Source organism: Arachis hypogaea, chromosome 16, assembly GCF_003086295.3.
Source record: "Arachis hypogaea cultivar Tifrunner chromosome 16, arahy.Tifrunner.gnm2.J5K5, whole genome shotgun sequence".
In the NCBI taxonomy this organism is placed as follows: domain Eukaryota; kingdom Viridiplantae; phylum Streptophyta; class Magnoliopsida; order Fabales; family Fabaceae; genus Arachis; species Arachis hypogaea.
Window position 1 is genome coordinate 11624339 of NC_092051.1, and position 22123 is coordinate 11646461.

Genomic DNA, 22123 nt, shown 5'->3' on the forward strand with positions numbered 1-22123 from the left:
ATTTTATTTATTAAATATAATAATAATACTAATAATAAGTGTGAGATTGAGTGATATAGTAAATACTATGTTTATCTTAATAAATATTCTTAAAGTATAAGTTTTAAAATAATATAATAAATAAATATTTGTTTACTAAAGCTTACATTATTTATTTCTCACATAAATATAATAAGAGAAAATTTTGTGCATACAAATTTAACCCATCAATTTTAGTACATGCATACTAAAAATGTCTAACTAACTTGATTTAAAATACATCAAATGATTTATGGGTTTCAAAAATATTTATTTACGTGTCTACTGTCTATCTACATGTGTTTTTTTATTATTATTCTTCTCAAAATTTTCTTGTATTTAAATATAACATACTAAATTTATGTGTATATAAGAATTACACATATAGTTTAATCAGTCTCTCTAACTGCTTACAGACATCAATTTAATTTTCATCAGGTCATAATTCATTGATCATTTTAATTCATGATGGATCCATCGTTATTATTTTGCTAATGCATATCGTTAAGTAATACGCTATTTCTTAATTATATAATAGTTCTGAATTAGTTGTTGCGTTTATCAAGATAATAACTTTCAGTTCAAGTCTCCATTGAATTATTCAAGTTCAGATTCTGTTGATACACACAGAAAAGAGCCACCTCTGGTGTTTTATACATAACAGTAACATAAGCAAACTTCGTTAAAATGTATGCAATTACTGGTTACTTTGGAGAGCACAATTTGAAAGTGACATGCTTCACTGTGTTTATCAAAAAGAAGAACATAACAGGGGTGATGCATATTTGCAAATTAATAAATCTACATAGCAAGAAAGAAAGAAAGAGAGCAATTACCTCAGACACTTATTAAGGGGTGAGAAACCCGTGTTGGAGAAGGGGAGCGCGTGCAAAGTGTTCATCAATGGCATTCGGAAGAATGTGTCAAGAGAATTTGCACGTGCCCTGCTTCTCCAACAAGGAGTTTCTCATCCATTAGAACTCGTTTAGTTTGAAGTGAGAAAAACAGTGAGAGAAGGGTGGGTATTTATAGGTGGTAATTTAGAGAAGCAATGAGTGAAGTGAGGTTGCTGAGTAGAGAGAAAAGAAAGGGAGTCTGGCAAAGCATGATGGCAAGTACACACAGAAATTCAAAGAAGGGATATCGAAGGAAACCCAAAATGAGTGATGTCTGCTTTAATATCATAAAAAAGCCAACAACTCCTTTGTTCATATTGAGGTTCTTCTCTCACTCTCACTCTCACTCTCACTTGAACACTTTGGCCACTTGTTTTTCCATTTGTACTAACTCCAATGGCAGCCTTTGGATCAACAATGATGGGTCCCACCATGCATATATACACATGTAAGTGGCTTGCATCTTTAATTTCCCTTTGCATAGAATTGGATGGTGCAAGCAGCAGGAGGAGAAGAATAATGTATGAGTGCACGTAGGCTTTGCGTGTTGGGCGCAAGTTTTTGAGTATGGCATGTGTTTGTGTTTGTGTTTGTGAGAGAGTGAGAGAGGTTCTCCCTAGGTAGATATCATTCCCTATATACAATAGGGTCTTTGCCCTTTTCCCCCAAAGTTTTTGGTGGTTTAACAGAGGCTACAACTGCAAGAATTTCAAACACTTAACCTGCAGAAGAAAAAGGGAAAGAAAAAAATATGGTAAAGCAATGAATATGGGGTGAATACTAACAGTGAAGGACACATAACTTCCACACCAGGCAAACTTGGTTTTCAGCAAACATAATCATTGTTGGATCAGGACATATTATTATTTTAATACTGTTAAATTATAAATATAAAAGTTGCGCCTTTTATCTATGTCTTGGTGAATTTTGTCCTATAATAACAACAACTTATTTATTTTCTGATATGTTTTATTCTCTAAACAAATTTGTATCTCTTAATATTTTTGTAGTTATTTGGCCTTAAATAATATTTCATAAGTTTGTGGTCAATATGTCTCTTGGGGTGTTAATCAAAGATTTTGATTCTTTGTAGAACCCACATTTAATTTAATGGATAATAATTATTGGTGATGGGTGACGACTATGTTCTGTTGATAGCAGATAATTATATTGCGGCAGAGAATGAGAAAAACCAGTGGCGTGGGAGAATAGGTTAAATATGGATTTAAGAGAGTGTCATACATACATTACATGGCTCACACGACACACTCATGTAAGCTTGGCCATCATTATTTGGATTTGGTGAATCGGTCACCCACTGCCATTGCCATACAAGTTGAAATAATGTGCTCAAAGCAAAGGCCAAAGGTTAAAAAAACAAAAGCCAAAAGTGAAAGAGTGCTTGCATGCCTAAAATTTGATAAGGGATACTTACGTGTGATGTCCATGTAAGGAAGGGTACTTTTAGTGTGATACAAAAGATGGATTGGAACTGTTACCACTTTGAAATGGCCATGCCTCTCTACCTCTATGTCTATCTTGTGGAAGAAGAACATAGATTCTGGCTGAGGTCATTATCAAATCTAAGGGACTTAAATATTGGCGTGTGCGTCCTGCATTTGGTATGCAGTGAAAGCTTTATTTGGTCACACACACACCCATTATTCAAAGGCTTTTTGAAACTCAATCATGCCTCCCAAACAGCTAAATTTCTACAGCAATTCATGTCTGTTTTTCCACTATGCTTCGGAGAAAGGAACAGCAATCAAACAAAAAAGGCTTCTCCCTTGTCCATTAAATTTGGGAACTCATTAAGTCTTCAATGCTAAAGTGAAAAAAACAAAAACAAGGTACTTACCATTGCCACATACATACACATACACTCTCTTTTTGACAAACATCACCCAGTTCTGTTTTTCCTTTCTGCTATTGAAGTATCGGTATTTGAAATAGAACACTCAGATTAACTAGCCCAATTAAAGTATTAAACCATTAGGAAATGTCTATTTAATAAAAGAATAAAAATATACGATTTTAAGTAACAAATATACGATTTTAAGTAGTGTGTCTACATTACCCTTGGCTCCAATACAATATCACAATTCACAATAAGTCTTTTTTAAACAGGAATGGCAAAAGTGCATTAAGGAATTCCATTTAGCCAAAACGAAACGTGAACAATTTAAACTCTCACAAATATTTCAATACAGGCTAGAATAGGAGCATTAGGGTAAGAGTATCAGATCATCAGCATGCTATTTACCAACTTTATTTTCATATATAATGCATATGCAAGCATGTTGTGTGTACCCTTGCTCAAAATCGTTATTTTTCCCACTGATATAGTGTTTATGCTAAAACTTGAGGAAGCTTTCAGGGAGGATCACCAAAATCCAAATGGTTGTTGACTTGGTCACTAAAGACGAGCCTTCATAAGATGGCACAAATACAAGACCAATAAAACTTCGACAAGGTGAAGTAATTTTGTAACTGTTAAATTTGAACCAGAAAGGGATGTATTGAATACGAAATTTTTTCAATGTAGAAGTCATCACCCTAACTACAATCATACAAGAAACATGGCTGCCTAGGGTAAACATCAATTATGCAGATACATAACGTATGAGATGAATTAACAATTCTACTTTGAAGATATAAGACGCCATTTTCACACCACAAGTTGAAGAAACCACTAATCTATTTCTTGGCATAAGTTATCAACATCGGGTTATGTGGTGTTATCTTGAAACCTTGTAGGGCCTGCATTGCTACAGTTGATTGCATCTCATCTCCATATTCCACAAATGCAATTCCTGGCTTCGCTTCCACCATCCTAACTTCCTTGAAACCAGGATATTGAAGAAAGAGCATTTGCAGCATCATGGGAGTTGTCTCATTGGGTAGATTTTGAATGAAGAGAATATTGTTTGGTGGGGCAGGAGCCTCAGGTACCATAGATTTTGCACCACCTGGATACGATACCTGGGATAGTAGCAATATTAGAAAAAAGAGTATAAAATAAAAGTAAAACCAACTAAGTAGACATGGTGATCAGGAACACAATGAAACACATTGTTCATGCTTCAGCATGTCATCTCTTCTGACTTTCAAGCAATGACAATAATCTCTTTCCTCCCACTTTAACCAACAATACATTTTCCAGGAAAACCAAAGAAGAAAATTTTCCTGATTCGGTTCAATTTTCTACAAAACATGACCAACCCATATTCTAGTCTTAGAAATCATGCAGCTAGTTTCACACCACGAATGAAATTGGTAAATTGAGGTGCAACTAGTCACTAGAAAACTAGTAGGTGTTTTACATGATCATTGACTAAAAAATAAACAAGAAAGTGAGGAAACTTACAGCAGGAGCTGCACCATAGGCACCAGCATATGCTGGATTTACGCCCATTCCAGCTAAACCAGGATCAACATGGTCCTTCCGTTTTTTGCCTGCATCATAATGTATCAGAGTCACTTTCATAAAAATTCCTTCCGCATCTAAATGCAACTCTTGACTGTGCATACACAAACTGCTATGGCCAAATTTTACACAAGCTTGTCAGCAAACGCTTTGATCCATCCCAGTTTCTCAGAAGTCAAAACTAGAGGAATCCAGTTCCTTGCTTATTTTTTAGGTTTCTTTTAAAAAAAAAGGTTCACTATTTTGTGAAATTTAATAACTACATTTAGATGCCTGAGTTTTAAATTTAGGTTTTTACGGCCATAAAGTTTTAAATTTACATTATATAATATCCATAAAACATAATAGAGAATTAGGAGTGTTGTACCTTTGTCATCATGCCTCTTCCGTTTTTCTCTCGGGACAAAGGTACCATCAGCTTTTGCTATTATATCTGATTTAGTCTTTGCATACTGTATTTTCTGCATACGTTGAAATATTTCAATTTCTTGCAGAAGAATAAGTTCTAAAACATTGACAGGAACAGAGTAAACTATAACATATCTAAATCAGCAGCAGAAACTAAGGAGGTGAAGTAAAAGAACATGCAAGTTGCTTGAACAAATTTGTTCCATTTTCCACAAAGAAAACAACAAAGCAATCTTTTTTCTTTTAATGCCATGTGTAATTTCGATAATATCCTTTTCTCAAGATAAATTCCAAGACAAACTGATACATGATCAGCAAATAGTTTTTTATGGCATTTGAGCGAGAGATTTGCTATATAACCACTAACAGAAATATATTCATCTGCTGCTAGATGAATCTAAAATCAGATTTGATTCATGAACTTTTCATTGAGGCTTGTTTAATAAAATTAATTGTGATAACATTCCCTTGTGACTGAAAGTGAATAGGATTTATCTACAAGGCCCCAAACCCTAGTGTTGGTGGTTTAGTTTAAGATGGCAAACCACTGACTAGACTCCTAGTAAATTATGATAGCTGAGATACCTTGAGAACAAATATTGATATATTGTACTCGGCCATTTCTTAGCATCAATTTTTCTCAGAGTCATGGATTATTTCTTTCTAAGATACAGGGCTAGTCCAATTAAAGCTCTTCCTAATTGGTTTAGGGAACTGCTTCTACTGATTAAATAACAAAACCGATAGCCAATATTGCCACTCATCACAAGGGATGAACAATGTAATGCAAATTGAATGAATAATCAAAAGTATTTCCAAAAGTGCTCTCAGAATTCCTAAGCACGCCAAACAGTAAAATCAAAAGTTCAGAAGCGAATCAAACGAAAATTACAGCTATGCACTCAATACAGGTAACAAACCGAAATATACCCAAAAAAGAAAAAAAAAAAATCAAAGCTGAACTGAAGGAAGAAGCTGGTACCATTGGCTTATCGTAGAAGGGAAAACCTTGCATTTGTCTAAGAGCATTGGAAGCAGAATTAACATCCTCAAACACCACCCAAGCTTGACCCTTGTGCTTCAGAGTCTTGAACGCTAGCACTTCCAGTATCTTCCCGAACTGAGAGAAAACAGCATGCAACGACTTCTTCAACTCTGAAGGGAAAAAGAAAAAAGAAGGAAAATTGAAATTGAAATCGAACAGAGTGGAAATGCGTGAATGAGAAGTGCAAAAACAGAATAGAAGGTGAGGTACCATCAAGCTTAATCTTTTCGTTAAGGTTGTTGATGTAGATGGTCATGTTCTGAGGGATTTCAGCGATCGCATTGGGTTCAGACATTTTGTTTCACCTGCGATTTCGATTGTTTCCGATGGAAAAGAAAGTGAGGAGCGAAGATGGTAAAACCCTAAGGCTAGAGCCGCTGCCGGAGACGGTGCTCGAAGCCACCATGAATAGCCAACACAACAACCAAGCTGAGTAACAAAACCACTGGGCTTTTTCCCCTGGGTCATAATGGGCCTCCCTAACTGGAATTTTATTTTATTACGGTTTGTTGGGCCAATATGAGTCCAATTACGAACTCACTGAAACCCAACTTGGGATGCGTAACTATTATGAATTATAATTTGACTTTTGTATCACAGAGAATGCAAGCTCATAGCCTACTGATATGCAACTTGTGATGTCGAAGCGGTCAAATTGTTTGATTATTTTATACCTTTTATTATTCGATGATTCTAGATTTTCTGTATGCGGTTTTTATCATTTATTTTGATTTTGACGCGCAGAACTCGAAACTAATAAGTGCGTGTAAAACGGGTTTTGCTTCTAGTAACGATGAGCAGAGATGAGAATTATTGAGAAGGTTCTAAGAAGGTGTAAAGATGGATGGTGACAATTGTGAATTTTGCCGGTTATAAGTGGCTATTAGCTGGGTAGGCAGGCTTTCGGTGGTTCATGCACATGAATGTAATAGGAAAGCACGATTGCGATAGAAACGAATTGGGATGCAAGTGGATGACTTGACTACCTTATATACCTAGTAATTCACGGATGTTGCATTAGTATTAGTTGCATTGCACTGGAACTAATTGACAAGGCAAGTTGTGGGGCCCGGCCTTCTGTGGAACTAGAACTCAAATAGGAGTTCGTTTAGTAAAGTCTTTTTAAGAAGTACTATAATGTTTTTTTTATAAATTACACAGATTATGCCCTATTGCCCTTACGTTTATAAATTTTTATAAGATAAGATAAAGATGTTTTTAAAAATATTTAAAGTAAAGTGTTTTAAAAATAATTTGTGTTTGTCAAAATTAAAAAATTTAATATAATTTTATATATTAATTAATAAAAAAGATTTCATTCTTTTTTTAAAAGATGTTAAAATGATTTTTTTAATTTATAAAATATATATTTCTCTATCTTACAATTTAAAAAAAATTAATCTATTTTAAATTTTTTGTGTTAATTATTGTCAATTTTATTTATTTTAAAAAAAAAATTTACAAAAATATTTTTTAATAAAAATTTATTTTTTAATAAAATTTTATTTACTAAAATATCTTTTAACAAATTATTTTTTAGTGAATAAATTGTAATTTTTCCAAATATCCTTTAAAATATTTTTTAATAATTAAATTATTTTTTACTAAAATATTCTTCAATAATTTTTTAGCTACTAAATTATAATTTTACCAAAATTTTTTTTAACAACAATTTTTTTAATAATTTTTATTGTTAATCTCATGATATCAATACATATTATTAAACATGATTTTACAAGTTTAGTTTAACATTTTTTTATATTTTTCTATTAGTGTCACGGGAAAAAATTTTAATTTAATATTAAAATGATATGCATTGATATCACAATTTAATCACTAAAAAAATATCAAAAGGTGTTTTAGTAAAAAAATAATTTAATCATTACAAAACATTTTAAAATATAATTTAATTACTAAAAAATAATTTATTAAAATATATTTTAGTACATATAATTTAATCACAAAGATATTTTAAAAGATATTTTCTCTAATTAATATTTAAATTTAATTTTTATATTAATATTATTATAATATTTTAAACTTTGAAAAAAATTATTTTACTAAATATATTTTTTATTGTTTGTATTTATTAAAAATTATTTTTAATTTAATTTATTAAATATAGATACTATAATTTTTAAAATATTATTTTTTAAAAACTAATTTTTATAAATAATTTTTAAAAAAGTAGAAGTTTTATAAAACCAGTCTAAGAAAGGCAAGTCGGCAAGTGCATTTCATGGTCATTCACTGGTTCATTGACCTCAGACGACTTACCAGTTACCAGGTTCCAATTTTGACCAGGTCTAACCGTCTTATCATTGTTAATTTGACGCGCCTTATTCTCTTTCCTGGACCCTTCTCATTCTGAACCCTATATATTCACACTCCCTCTACGCCTCTACCCTCAAATATTCACAATACAGCTGCGGAGAGCTTCTTTTCTCTTTCTTCTTTATTCATTCAGAGATTATAAGCTTTCCTCGGTTACTTAGAATTTGAAATGGCACGCTCTTTCGCTAACTCCAAGGCTCTCTCATCCCTCCTTCAAAACCAAATCTCGAAGGCTCTCACCGCCTCCCGTGGCTACGCTGCGACGGCAACAGGAAGCGTAGCAGCAAGAAGGGGAGGAGGAGCATCCAGCGCCATCAGAAGCAAGAAGTCTTCTTCTTCAGGGGAAGAGAAGGGAGAGAAGGTTTCATGGGTGCCTGACCCTGTCACTGGCTACTACAAACCCGAGAACATCAAGGAGATCGACGTTGCCGAATTGCGTGCCTCCCTTCTCAACAAAAAATGATTCAACTAACTAACCAACTCGTCCTTCATGCCTGGCTTAATGATTCGCTGCTTCACATGAAAGCCATGCCTTTAATTTATTTGCACTTGTTTCTTTGTTCTATTGTTACAAAAATCTAATGGAATCAACTTCATTATATGAAAACCGCACTCTGTTCTCTTCTCTGCTTTCAATTCAATGCCATAGTTTTCTTTTTATCACATTAATTACATTAAGTTACGTTGGATCAAGCTCTTGAGAAATTTTGTAACATGAAAAAAGGAGAATTTAATTTCTTTTGAATTAATACAAATTATAAAGTCAACAGTGATATCACTTTAAAAATTTTATATGTTGATACTGTTACTAAATTTTCCAATTGACACTTGAAAGTATATGTATATAGCAAATCTAATTTCTATATATGACCCATGAATGGTGCTGGCTCCACTACCACCTTCTGCGGACATGATTGTCACACATGGCTATACTCGCGTGCTATGCTTTTAAGATAATTTTTTTTTTTTTTAACTATTCTACCGGTATTAAAATCAGCTACTAATATAAAATATATATTAAAATAAAATATATATTAAAAATAAATTAAATTATACATATATATAAATATATTAATAACTGATTTTTTAGTATACAAATAGTATTTTTTATATCTTTACTAATCATCCAACCATTAGTATAACTTTATTCTAATATACATTTTGAACTCACGCAAAGTGAATTACATGTCTAAATGTTTAAGCAACGTAGCAACAATGATAATCACGGTACTTGATTATTTAATTTGATTACACCATTTATGTGAAGCCAATAATTTTAAACGAGAATTTGATAGCAGTAGTATACGATTTTGTTTCTCTTTCTTTTACGTACGTGTGGAAAAAAAACAAAAAACAAAAAACACGAGAATGACAGAGGAAGAGTTTAAATGCAAATTGGAAACTACATACTCCTATTTTGTTGGTAAGTAATGCTTACTGAATTCATTTATTTTCTAATACACGCATGCATGATTTTTTTTTTTAATTAAAAAACATTTAAAAGACAAAGTGTGTGTGGCAAGTAAATCTTAATTAATTCAGAAGATATGTTGTGAAAAAGAATGAGTATTGGATTTTATAATAACAGCAAATGAGTATTGGAAGCAGTCTACTTTAATTGAATAAACCGCCCAAGCAAGAAACAAAACCCCATTATAATAGTCCCATGAGATTCCTTTTTCCAGCGCATGCATGTGGATAAAGTTCCACTTGTGACCTAAACATTCGACAAAATCTCTCATCTACTTCTGCATTTTTATTAATTAGTTACTTCAAATTATTGGACTATACATGAATAATATCATGACTTCAGAATTGTAATTAATAATTGAGAAATATATATATATATATATATATATATATATATATATATATATATATATATATGATGGTATCGGTATATGTGGTATGCCATTGCTTGGTCCAACAGCAGATTAATCTGCCACCACATTTTTATAAGAAACTAACACTAATATTTACTATAATATCAATAAGTGAGTAGTTTAACTTTTGTGCTCAGTTGCTCACATTCTTTGTTTGCTTGGTTATATACACCGAATCGGACTATATAAAGAGTAGACCATATTATGATTTGATTCGTCATCTTGTGTGATTATTCCAATTCCAATATTCATCACTAGCGATAGCCTCAATAACAAATTTTGATGCAATCTAAGAATTAAATTACACACTTTAAACAATTTTTTGAATAGGGTGTATTGGTTTGGCAGGGTATAATAATTCATATGAGGTATGATACATAATCGGTAAATATTATTATTTTTTATTAGTAATAATTTATATATATATTTATAAGTATTTTAATTTGTACACAATAAACATATAATTTACATTTATATTTATCAAAATTTTATACATATAAATTAATATAGTTTGTATCTATATTTTTTAGAATTTACACACATAAATTAATAAAATTTATTTATTAAAACCAATTTAATGTTTATACTCGTCAAATAATAATAAAAAAATATAAAAAATTGTTGGTCTCAAAAATTTCTTTAATTGATATTTCAACCAACTAACGGGATTTGGAGATCAATTATACCACTTATGGAATTGGAAATTGATGAATGATGAGTCACCGTCATTCACCACCACCAGTGCTTAAATTTTCATATTATTATGTGGAAGCTAAGATCTAAAAATAATGTTACACCTAATTCAGATGAAAGGCTACCTGAAAAGTAGTTCTTTCCTAATAATTGAATTACAAACATATGTATAAGAGGGAAGCATGCGATGTTTACCATACAAAGGAGTGGACAATAAAGATCCCAGTGAGTGTGAGACTATTCAAATGTATGATGAAATAAGTCTGTTAAACTACTGTACATAAGCCGACAACGCCACTTCAATTATTATCATTTGGCGTATGAAATTCATCATGAAATATAGTATTGAGTAGAGTGACAAATAAATTTCTAAAAATTTATATTTTGGATAGATTATTTTAAAAAAAATATTAATAAAATTTTTTAAAATAATAGATATAAATATATTATTTTTAAATTAATCTCTATAATTAGAATAAAAATCTTAATTTAAACTAATTTTATTACTAACTTTTTGAAAAAAAATTAAACGGTCCGAAATATAAATCTTCGAAATTTATTCGTTGTTTTACTCTTGTATTATACGAAGAGTTTGAAGAAGCAAAATGCCAAAATAGTAAGTGAAACTTTCAACATTAACGGCTTTTATCCCAAGGGACTACTTTGTTAGATTTAAGTGTGAAACACGTTTGGATACATGTTCTCTCCTGATTTGAAGAAGGGAAACGAAGATTTTAACGTTCATTACATTGTAATATAAAAGTCAAAGGCCGCGCTACATTAGAAGAAAAGTCCTTTCCATGTGTCTAGAAAGAGCAGCCAAAAATTAAAGCCGGGAATTATGCTCTGCTTGGATCCTTCTTTCAACTCACAATCATGGCACCTTTCAAATATTTTATTCCTAAAATCAAAATCATATACATAATGGTATTCCTAATTTGGTCTAGCTAAAAATAGTGTTGATTCGCAATTGAGTTTAATTTTTTATAGATGACATAGTTAAATCTTTTATGATATTGAATTCAAAAACATTGTTTGTGTATAAATAAACAGTAGACACCTACTCAAATAAAGATGTTAAAAACATCTTCTTATGAAGAGTCTTGTGTTAAAAGTGTGCTTTATTTGTTTAGCCACACTTTAGAGAAAGATAATATTTTTGTAACATATCAAAATCAAACTCTTCAATTCATCATCTAATGGTAGAAAAGATACATCTTTACATAAAGATAATTGTAACATTTTTATAGTAGTATCCATCTAAACAGTATATACCTAATTAGCAAATAGTAATTCATTTTGCAATTGGCCTAAAGAAGTCTCATTGTCTAATCATCATATTGGAATCTTATTCGCGAGGCACCACGACCTCAAGAGTCAAGTCTTATGTTAGTAAGGTCAACTAATTTTCATTATTGGCGGCTCAAAGTCAAACAACATTCATGCCACGCAATAAACAGTAACACCATTCAAGCCTAATGCCCTAATCTAATAATGAAGTAACCATGAATTGCAAATGCATAATGAAAAGGGGCCATTCAGTAAGCCATTTAAGAATGAGACCGAACATCGACGATGCCATCTCCATTTCCGTCTAGATTCTAAAACTACACAAAACTCCTTTCTGCATAATTTGTGCGATTTTAATTTATGACTCTGTTTGATAAACACAGACATGATCATATTTAGCGGCAAACACCATAGTCACAAAAGTAATTAAGCTAACGGGCAAAAACAATAGAGAACATTTGTATTTCATTAATTTATAGGAAAAATTCAAAACGCAGTCTTCAATTGCGTTTTCAATTGGATCTGTACACTAATTTTATTTCTGAGTTTTCAATTGCACTATTTTAAATCTTATATTGAACTATAGACTTTAAATAAGTCCTTAAACTTATTTTCAGTATGAGTCAACAGTTGAGCTATTGATCTGGCATAGCCACTCTCACGGTGACATTATTAACGGCTAGGTGACATGAACATGTGATGACCATGCTCCAATTTAGTCTTTGTCTTTATGTATAAACCTTAAACACAGTTTAAATCCCATCTTCTTCTACTTCTGCATTTTTCTTCCATCTTTTTCGATTTCTTCTTCTTCTTCCAACACTGCTCCAATTTAGTCTCTGTCACGTACCACAACTTCTTTTCTTTCTAAAATCTCAGGTGTTGGCACTTCATGCTCCATGAACACATCCACAAGATCATTATTTTTCTTAGCAAAGAAACATATCTCTCTTAACTCCCCCATCATTGTTTAATCTTCTCAGTTCAACCTCCAGACTCCTACTTGAAACAAGTCACCAACATTTTTTTATCTTGTTGTATCCAAATTCTTTATGGTAATTCCTAATATAGAAAATTAAATCTCTAACATATCTTCATTAATATCATTCAAACAATTTTTGTTATCGGGAGAATAGACCATCATTCCTTTTTCATTTTTTTGAAAGCTTCCCCCGTGATGGAGCATGATGTTAAGTAGAATTTTCATCTTCATAGAAATAAAGGTCAAACAAATTAAATTAACTCAATGACCATCACTAAAACCAAAAGTCAACAGTTCACATATCATGTTTACGGCCAAAAAAAAAAAATCTGTTCCATTAACAAAAAATAAAGCATTCAAAACCCCCACCCTAATAAAACAACAATTGAAACTCTAAACCTTCAACAACGATGAAAACAACCCAATCACATACAAAAAGAAAACTAACTAAACCCATGAATTATATATATATGGTTAGTGAACAAAATTTTGCTGTATACTAACATCGCTAACATCCACAATGGTGTTTCCTCTTGTTCACACGAACTCAGTGAACTCAACGGCGACACTAGTAGTCTCCCAAAATTACTAAAATCGCAAATCACACCACCTTCGTCATTGTCAGAATAAGACGGAGACGAAGTGTTGAGTGTTGGAAAAAAGAAGGGAAAGAATTGTGAATGATCGAAACACGTGTCTCCAACATTTTTTTTCCTCATGCAACTAAAATGGTGACATTTTTGTCTCACTAGGTGCCAAAACCTTAAACGACGTCGTCCCTTACGTCTAGTGTGGTAGTAATTGTGCCACATTAGTACTCCGATTCACTGACTCATGCAGGAAATGGGTTTGGAGACTTGTACAGAGCCCGGAGTTCAATCTGAAGTCTCAAAATGGTGCAATTAAAAACCCAGGGATTAAATTAATATACAAACCTAATTTGAGATTATTCAAGAAATTAATTTTGATTTGAGAAATCTTTTAATTTTTTTTTATTTTTTATGGTATCCTAGACCTCAGCTAGTTCAACGGTCTAAAAATTAATTTATGGTGAATCTAAACTTCAATTAACCAACAAATTACTATATCTACATAATAGAATTTAAATCATAATACTTAAATGAAGAGAGAATTGGTTACACAACTAAACGAAGTGGGTTATTCTGTTTTTTGTTTTCATATGTGCCAAAGGCCCAATATGTTATGTTTTTGGCTAACAGTCTATATTTTGTGGGTTGCCACAAAAAAAAAAGAGAATAAAAATGCAAAACACTTTATCATACTTAAAGCAACAGAACCCTGACCAAAAAAAACGCACCGGAAAGATATAGTTCTGCATATTACGAATAAAAACTAAATGGAGGAAACTACATCACCATTGTTTTCCCGGGAATTGTTGCAATCGAATCCACATCCACACTGGGGGCATTGGAGAAAGTTGTTGACGGCAAAGTCGGCGGAGGCAATACCAACGGAGAATTGGAGTTCATCATCGTTACGAGTGACCTCAACGATGTTAAGCCACAAGAGTGCAACCTTGACACTCACACCCTTCAGCTTCGCCAACCTACCTTTCGAGATCACTCCCTTGATGGTGGATTTGTACTTGAGCTCGTAAGATTCAATGCTGAAGCTGCAAGTTCCATTCAAATACGCAGTGAACTGACCCGTCTTTGCGTCAAGCTCATACCCGGTTGCACCCTTGGGAAGAAGACCCACTGGAAAATCGTACTGTTCTAGAACATCGTATGCTGTTAGCTTCTGATCTTCTTGCTGGGATGCGAGTGAAACTGTGGCGTATAGAAGGACACATACGAGTGCAACTGAGGATTTCATTATCGCTTGCGTTTGATGACAATGGAAAACTTGTTTCCTTATAGGTTGAGGGCTGGACATGTTGAGATCAAGACACGACCATTGATCATAATAAATAAATGCAGAACATATATGTCCTATAACAAAATTTATGTGGCACTGCTTGAATTGCATTACTGTTTTCGACTTCATGCATGTTTTCGTTGCCACTTTGTTGATGAGGTCAATATCAATATTCTAATAATGCGTGCAACTCGCGTAGCACGTGGCAAGGTTCTTCAGAGTGGAGGAGTTCTACAAGATGACGAGGTGGAAGGAAAAATATTTGGATTATTATATTGAGTTTAATTTTCGTACTCAAAAAGAGTTTTTCATGAAAAAAAAAATATATATATATATATTGTCATATTATGAATAAATCTAATTAGATGATGTATAAAATATTTTACATTATCAATGCCTAAAAACATTGATCCCTAACATAGCGTTTGTTTTGAGGAGACTTAGTATTGTGTTTGTTAGTTCAGAGACTGGTACTAAAATTTCTGTCTCTATCTCTAAAATTTCAGTATTTCAGTACCTCCAAAAAATAGGGACACAGGGACTGAAATTTTTAGAGATGGAGACTAAAACTTTAATAATATTTTATACCTAAAATACTTTCATTTCAATTAATTAATTCCAATTTTACCCTTTGTGCAAATTAAATTAGAGTTTCATTCTTGTTTCAATTCCTGTCTCCTATTTTGCACCAAACAGAATACTGAGATTTATTTCAATCCCTGTCTCTTGGTCTCTGTCTCTAAGTCTCATTCTTTCCGTCTCTGTCTCTCCACCAAACGCTACCTAATAGACAGCTTTTTAATTTGTTTAAAATACTTTTTAAATACAATGTTAGTGTATAAATATATTAATATTTATTTATTTTTTGTATAGAATGGTGATGTAATGGACTCAACACATCTGATTGATTTACAAAGTATATAAAATCGTTTTACTTATAATTGACCTTTACTGGGATAAAATTTTGTTGCTGTATATCATTATGCAAGAAATAAGTAAAAGTGTAAAACAAACTATATAATGTAGATAATGGATGACTTGGTGTATAATTTTTTTCTTTGAACAACTAGTATTTAGAGCTCATTTTAGTCTTCTCATTCTCAACAATCACAAAACACAGACTGAGCGCAAACACGCACACACGCTTCAAGCACACTTGAGGCATTACCTCAGGTTACAGCATTCCCATTGAGAAACTGAGAAAGAGAGTTTATTTTCTTTTCTTTTCTTTTTTCGGGGGGTAGTTGAGAAACAAAGTCGATCGGCTATAAGTTAATCCAAATATATACGTAATTCTTCTGCCATGGATGAGAATCAAGGTTTTAGTTTCTATCAACCAACAGGACCTGTTTGTGCAAATATTACATGGCTCGTCATCCTTAGAGGTCAGGACACATCGAAGTGATTGGTGAGGCATCTACAAATGACAAGCAACTACGAGTTATCATCAATAAGACGCATGAGAGACACTGAAGAATGGATCTCATTATCAAACTCCTGATTTGATGCTAGGACTAGAACTCCTAGCAGAATATTATGAGATTTGGTTTCATAATATTCCACTTTATAACCAGCCATTATATATTATGTGAAAAAGAGAAACTATTATATTCTCCATGATATAGGAAATGGACAAATATTCCTAATAAATTAGGTTACACGGTTTTAAAATTTGAGAAAATCCAGCAGGAATTTGTCAATATTCAGTAGTTGTTATTTGACAAGTCAGAAATGAGATTAATCCTTCATCTACCTAGTTTATACGTCTATAATCTATTTTCTCTCTTCACATTACTTGGTCATGTGACTGCCCAAACCTTAGATAATCCATTCCCATTTAGTTGACATAATAGATACAAATAACAAATATAAGCATGTAACCAAGTAAAGATGCAGGCATATAAAGATATGTGAAATTACTATATTAGCCCACTTATCCTGGACTTCTGTTCACATCTAAGTTCTAGCCCATACCTGATATCTCCAATTAGCCCTTAAATTCTTTGATCATTAACAATTGGAATCCATATATAGAAACTCACCGCACCTTTCAAGTTTTAACCCATCCTCTTGTTTGGTTTCAATTTGAAGTAAGAAATTCGATTTGCATCACACCTCACAGTCGTATATTGGGGTCCCAATTTGCTAGGAATTGATTTCCTTCCAAAGCTCTGGAGCTTCAATGTTTTGATTTAGCTCACTGATCGATATAATAACTACATTATTAAACATTGTGAATTACAAGGGGAGCATCTTACAACTTGAAATTCTAAACCCTAATACCTATGTAAGGCCTTTTTTCCTATTGGATGCAGGGGTCTCATTATCCATGTTCCTGGTTTAGATATATGGCAATCATGGCAGCAGAATTCAAAAAGTAATCTCATCACAAGTTCACAACAAACGAAGGCTCAAACCAATGATTATGAATTTATGCTATATTCATACATCTGAGTTAACAGTCAAAGAATGCATTACAATCAAGATTGGCATCGAGTAACAAAGATATAAATGTCAAAGCAATGATCACGATATGTGCATTAATCTAAGGTCAGCAGGAACTTTAGGACTAAGATGCACCATGCAAGTATGTAAACATTAAAGAGATGAAAACAGAATGTGGTCCTTTTTTTGGTAGCTCAGTAATAAATGAGGGCACGGGAGATGTATGGATAATGACAAGGTTCGCTGTTTATCATCCAATTTTTTCCCCTTATTCCCAACCACCTCATTCATATTCCTTTGGAGGCTGCCTCAGAGATTTACTAGCCTCTGGCAATTGGCAAGCCCATGAATCCTCAGCCAGGCCTTTCCAAATATAAAACAACGAATATGTTCCAATTTAGGTTTCACAAACCTACTGATGAAAGCCAAATTAAGAATTCAAAACAAATATGATAGTACTTATGAGTATTTTAGTCGAACACAAAAATTGAACATAGGGATCATACATTTCAGACAAATTCTTTGAAAATCTCAAAAGAAGTGGAGAAGATAAGCAGGCCTTAACCAAATAATTTTATGAATGAGTTGATAACAAATAATTCACAAAGTCAAAATGGGACTAAAGACAAAACCAGAAGATGAAACAAGGGGAAGGGGAAAGAGCTTACATACAGCTTTGAGCTTAATCAGCTAACATCCTTAAGCCTTTTTATCAATGTATCCAGAGATTTCTTCTTTGGATTCTGCCTGGCTCCACGACTACCAAAGGTTCCAAAGAGCCGATCAGAAGGATCCCTCAACTTCTCTGAAACAATCACTACTTTCCTATGGTCCAAAGTATTGTAACTCCTCTCCCTAATCACTGCATTCAAGAAGTTCTCTGGATGATTGCTTAATAGCAAATTAACCAATTGCCTTGACTCAGCAAGCGCCATCTTCAATTCATCAGCATCTCCATCGGCAAAAAGGGAGGCCTGATTATCAGCAAATTGTTCTAAAAGCCGGATGTCCACATCAAATCCAATAATAGCATTCACATTAAACCTCTTGACAGAGTCACTAACTAAAGCCCCAACAATCTTCTCTGATATGTGCGAAAGAACTTGCTGTAGAACTCTTTTGAGGACTTGAGTTGGCAGTATCTGTTGAGCAGTTGAAACCAAAATTTCCAAATAAATGATGACCTCATTTACATATTCATTTCCACTCTGTGGCGGCTCATCAGCCATCCAATTTACATTCTCAATAAGCAACATAAATCCATCAACCTTGGCTTTAAGTAGCCCAGAAAGGGTCTCTTCTGCAGCATCTCGAGCTTTCCTAAGTGGGAACTGCCTCCTGCTTCTCTCCACCATTCTCAATGGAATCCCTGAGAGCTGTGCAGCATGGCGAAAGAAGAAATCACATGCACGCTCGAATACAGTCATATTTGCTGCCATTTGCATTGCCTGGGGCACACCACTAACTGATGTATTAATAAGCTTTAACAAAGCTTCATCTAAGACCTCGGTCAAAAGCCTGTCTAAATATTTCTTAACGATTTCATAGAACTCAAGCTGCCCACCATAAGACATGAAACTCACAGAATCCTCAATGAAGGACCGCACAATGCGGCAACAATCAGGCACAGTTGTCGAAAATGGTGCAACATAAGGAAAAGCAGGTACAATATCCGACGTTTGTATTTGGAAAGAAAGCACATTCATGGAATACTCATACTCTTTCTTCATCAACATCTGCTCAAACTTATCAGCAGCAAGTGCCTCAGCAATCTGCTTCCGACAATCTGACAACAGAAGCTCGTGATATTTATCCCTGTGTTTGCTCAAAACATCTAGCAATGCATCAATCGGGTACCCATACCTCCGCAGAGTCACTCCCAAAAGGCTCACATAGTCCTTAATGAGCAAGAGATGATTGGCAGTCTGCATTCTGGAGAACTGATCCTCCAACACAGAACACATCTTGCTAACAGCAATATCCCACAAATTCTCAACCTCCATCTTCAATATCAAACCACCGCCAGTCCTCAAAACCCTATCCTCTACCACAAAGAAACCCGCAATCTGCGCAAAGAATGTCTGATGCGATTCAAGGAAAGGTGTCATCGAAGATACCTGAAAGTCCGAAGTCAACTGAAGCTTCCGATTCTCATAGTAATACTGCTTGAACCGCTCTTCCAACCCTAAAGTCTGGTGAATATGGTAAGCCCTGTACAAAGGAGTCAAATCAAAACCAACAATTCCACCTCCGTTTCCGTATCCATCCTCACCGATACCGCTACCAGCGGCAATTTCATCATCTTCCTCCTCCTCCAAAGCGTAAATGCAATCCCTAACGCTGAGCCTGCTCTGCTCCTCTGCCTGGCGCTGCTTGATCCTGAGATCTTCTTCTCTCTGCCTCGCTGCTGAAGCTTGGCCAATCGCCAGCTGTCCAAGGTTGCGACTCACCACTCGGATCTCAACCAGCCAGTCGCCGAACTCCTTACTCACCTTCCTCTCTATGTGCGACCGGATCTCCGGGATCTTTCTCTCTAGCATCCTCTTCAGCGTCGTTGACGGCGTCTTCTCCAAGTATTCCCTCTCGAGCGTGTCAACACACTTTAGCGCCATGTAGAAGTTGTCGCCGGCGAGGTGGCGGTTGGCGCGTGAGCACACCTCCATCAACTCCACGCATGTATGCACCGATTCAATTGCGAGGTTGACGTTCCGCGAGACGTTTCGTGTCTCGACGAAGGCGTCAAGCGATGAGAGTAGAGGACGCGCGACAGACTGGAGCTTAGAGTTGGAGTCAGAGAGGGAGGACTTAAGGTCGTCGACGTCGGAGAGAAGAGATCGGAGGTCATCGACAGCGAGGATGAAGTCCTGGTAGTGTGCCTTGCAGACCTCCTCGATCTCGGACTCTTTGGAGCGCGCAAACTGGCGGAGGTGGTGGAGGAGCGTCTCCGGCTTACCGGAGGCGAAGGCCTTGCGGATAAAGGGGCCGAGGTCCTCGTTGTTGCAGATGGCAGAGGAAAGGAGGAGTTGGTCGAGCTTGTCACCTGAGTCGTCGCCGTTCGCCGGAGCGACTTTCCGGCGAGGGGGCTTGGAGGAGTGCATCGCCTGGTTGTGCTTGTTAACGGAGCAAATGGAGCGAATTTAGGGATTATGGTGTGAGAAATTGAAAAACCGTTCACTCTTCCTCGAGAAACATTTGTTATAGTCTTTGCAACTTAATTTTTAAATGACAAATTCATTCTTGAAAAATGGTTATTTTGCAAATGGTTTTCGATAATTATTTCAATTAAATTTATTTTTAAAATATCTTAAATTAATTATATTATTATTTTTATTATTAAGTGACATCATAATATATATTTAATATTTTTAATTAAATATTAATATAATAAATTTATAAAATTAAATTAAATTAAAACTAATATTAAATTAAAGAATTTTTAATATTTCAAAATCTCACTTAATTTGAAGTCGATTTGATTTAATTATATAAATTTAATATGTTAACAATTAATTAGGATGATGGTAAATATATATGTGTTACTTAATACGCAAATTTTAATGCTATTAATAAAAAAAAGTGATAAAATGACTAATATAATTAATTTAAATTTTTAAATAATAAATTTAATTAAACAAATTTTTTAAAATCTAATTTATTTATTTATCTATTTTTATTATATAAAAAGTTAATATTTAAGTTTTTTTATGTTGTATTTAAGTCATATTTTTTCTTCTAATAATATTATATCAGCAATTTTATTTATTTGACAAACTTGAAAATCAATTGATCATCTTTTAATAAAAAAATTTTAAAAAATAAAAAAAAAAATATCTATTATTATTCAATTAAAACATAAAGTACTAATTAAATACAATAAATATACATTAAAAGTATCATAATAATAATTATAAAATTTTCAAGTTATAAATATTGAAATTCTACTATTTAAACATGTTAATACTATTACTATTACATTATTTGATCTACTTACGCATGCTATATAAAATTCAACTACTTTTTATTTCTTAAACTCTCATATTAATTAGCGAAAATTTCCTCAAGTAAGTTTAAATTTGTCACATTTTTTTACTAAATACATTCAAATATATCATAATTCTTTTACTAAATACATTCAAATATATCATAAGTATCAAATTAATTCATAGTTTTATATTTATATTTTTTGTCATTTTCATTATCATTCATTTTTCTATATTCAAGTAAGTTTAAATTTGACACATCTCTTTATTGGGTATATTCAAATATATCATAATTATAAAATAATTAATTTATATTTTTTGTGTTTCTCATTCTCATTCATTTTTTAATATATTTTTTAATTATTTGCAACCTAAAGAACACCACATAAGAAGACAAAATATGATAACTAAAGCAAATATAAAAATAGAAACAACAAATGAAGATGTAATTTTATACAACTCTAATATAAAAGGTTTATATATTTTTTTTAAAATAAATGAATTTAAATTTTAAAATAATAAATTATATTTTAATTTATATTATATTTTTATTGAATAATTATAAAGAATTATATACAAATTATTAAATAAATATTTTCTAAAATATTTTTAATATAAAACAATTTAAATTTGACATTAGTTTACATATTATCTAATCAATCTCTAAATAATATAATATTTATTAAAATACATTATAATTTGGACAAATCACCCATATAAACTAAACTGGGAAAAAATTTACGTGATTCAACCAAACCAATAATTATTACAAGGTTCAACCAAGAGGGCATTTTTATGTAATTCAAATTAGCCTAATTCGAATTACATTTTCAATGTAATTCGA

The 22123-nt window shown here is 32.9% G+C and overlaps 4 protein-coding genes across 21 annotated transcripts; 1 reads left to right on the forward strand and 3 right to left on the reverse strand.

Annotated features, from left to right (window-relative positions):
• Positions 1-3396: 3396 nt before the first annotated feature.
• Positions 3397-6759, reverse strand: LOC112756405 (U1 small nuclear ribonucleoprotein A). The gene is made up of 5 exons (XM_025805000.3): positions 6005-6759; positions 5732-5904; positions 4709-4802; positions 4282-4370; positions 3397-3896 (listed from the first exon to the last, which is right to left on the reverse strand). Exons 1-5 carry the CDS (start codon positions 6087-6089, stop codon positions 3612-3614), a joined length of 726 nt encoding a protein of 241 aa, XP_025660785.1. The 5' UTR covers positions 6090-6759; the 3' UTR covers positions 3397-3611.
• Positions 6760-8297: 1538 nt separating this feature from the next.
• On the forward strand, positions 8298-8591 carry LOC112756506 (indole-3-acetic acid-induced protein ARG2). Its single transcript, XM_025805111.3, has one exon. The coding sequence runs from the start codon at positions 8298-8300 to the stop codon at positions 8589-8591; it is 294 nt and encodes a 97-aa protein (XP_025660896.1).
• A 4255-nt stretch (positions 8592-12846) lies between these two features.
• LOC112758535 (uncharacterized) lies at positions 12847-15509 on the reverse strand. Of its 3 annotated transcripts, none has more exons than XM_072219251.1 (2): positions 14353-14988; positions 12847-12993 (listed from the first exon to the last, which is right to left on the reverse strand). In XM_072219251.1, exons 1-2 carry the CDS (start codon positions 14981-14983, stop codon positions 12974-12976), a joined length of 651 nt encoding a protein of 216 aa, XP_072075352.1. In that variant the 5' UTR covers positions 14984-14988; the 3' UTR covers positions 12847-12973. The 3 variants fall into 3 exon arrangements, with proteins under 3 accessions (XP_072075352.1, XP_072075353.1, XP_025663021.1); XM_072219252.1 differs by lacking the exon at positions 12847-12993 and adding an exon at positions 13214-13856; XM_025807236.3 differs by lacking the exon at positions 12847-12993 and having other exon boundaries at positions 14113-15509.
• A 363-nt stretch (positions 15510-15872) lies between these two features.
• Positions 15873-20521, reverse strand: LOC112756403 (exocyst complex component SEC15B). 16 transcript variants are annotated; one of them, XR_003179323.3, is made up of 3 exons: positions 17972-20521; positions 16902-17054; positions 15873-16271 (listed from the first exon to the last, which is right to left on the reverse strand). XR_003179323.3 is itself a non-coding variant. In XM_025804997.3 (2 exons), the coding sequence occupies exon 1, from the start codon at positions 20395-20397 to the stop codon at positions 17986-17988; it is 2412 nt and encodes an 803-aa protein (XP_025660782.1). In that variant the 5' UTR covers positions 20398-20521; the 3' UTR covers positions 15873-16271; positions 17972-17985. The 16 variants fall into 16 exon arrangements, 7 of the variants coding, with proteins under 7 accessions (XP_025660782.1, XP_025660781.1, XP_072075349.1 ...); XR_011873457.1 differs by having other exon boundaries at positions 16897-17054; XR_003179320.3 differs by having other exon boundaries at positions 16902-17070.
• Between the last annotated feature and the right edge of the window lie 1602 nt (positions 20522-22123).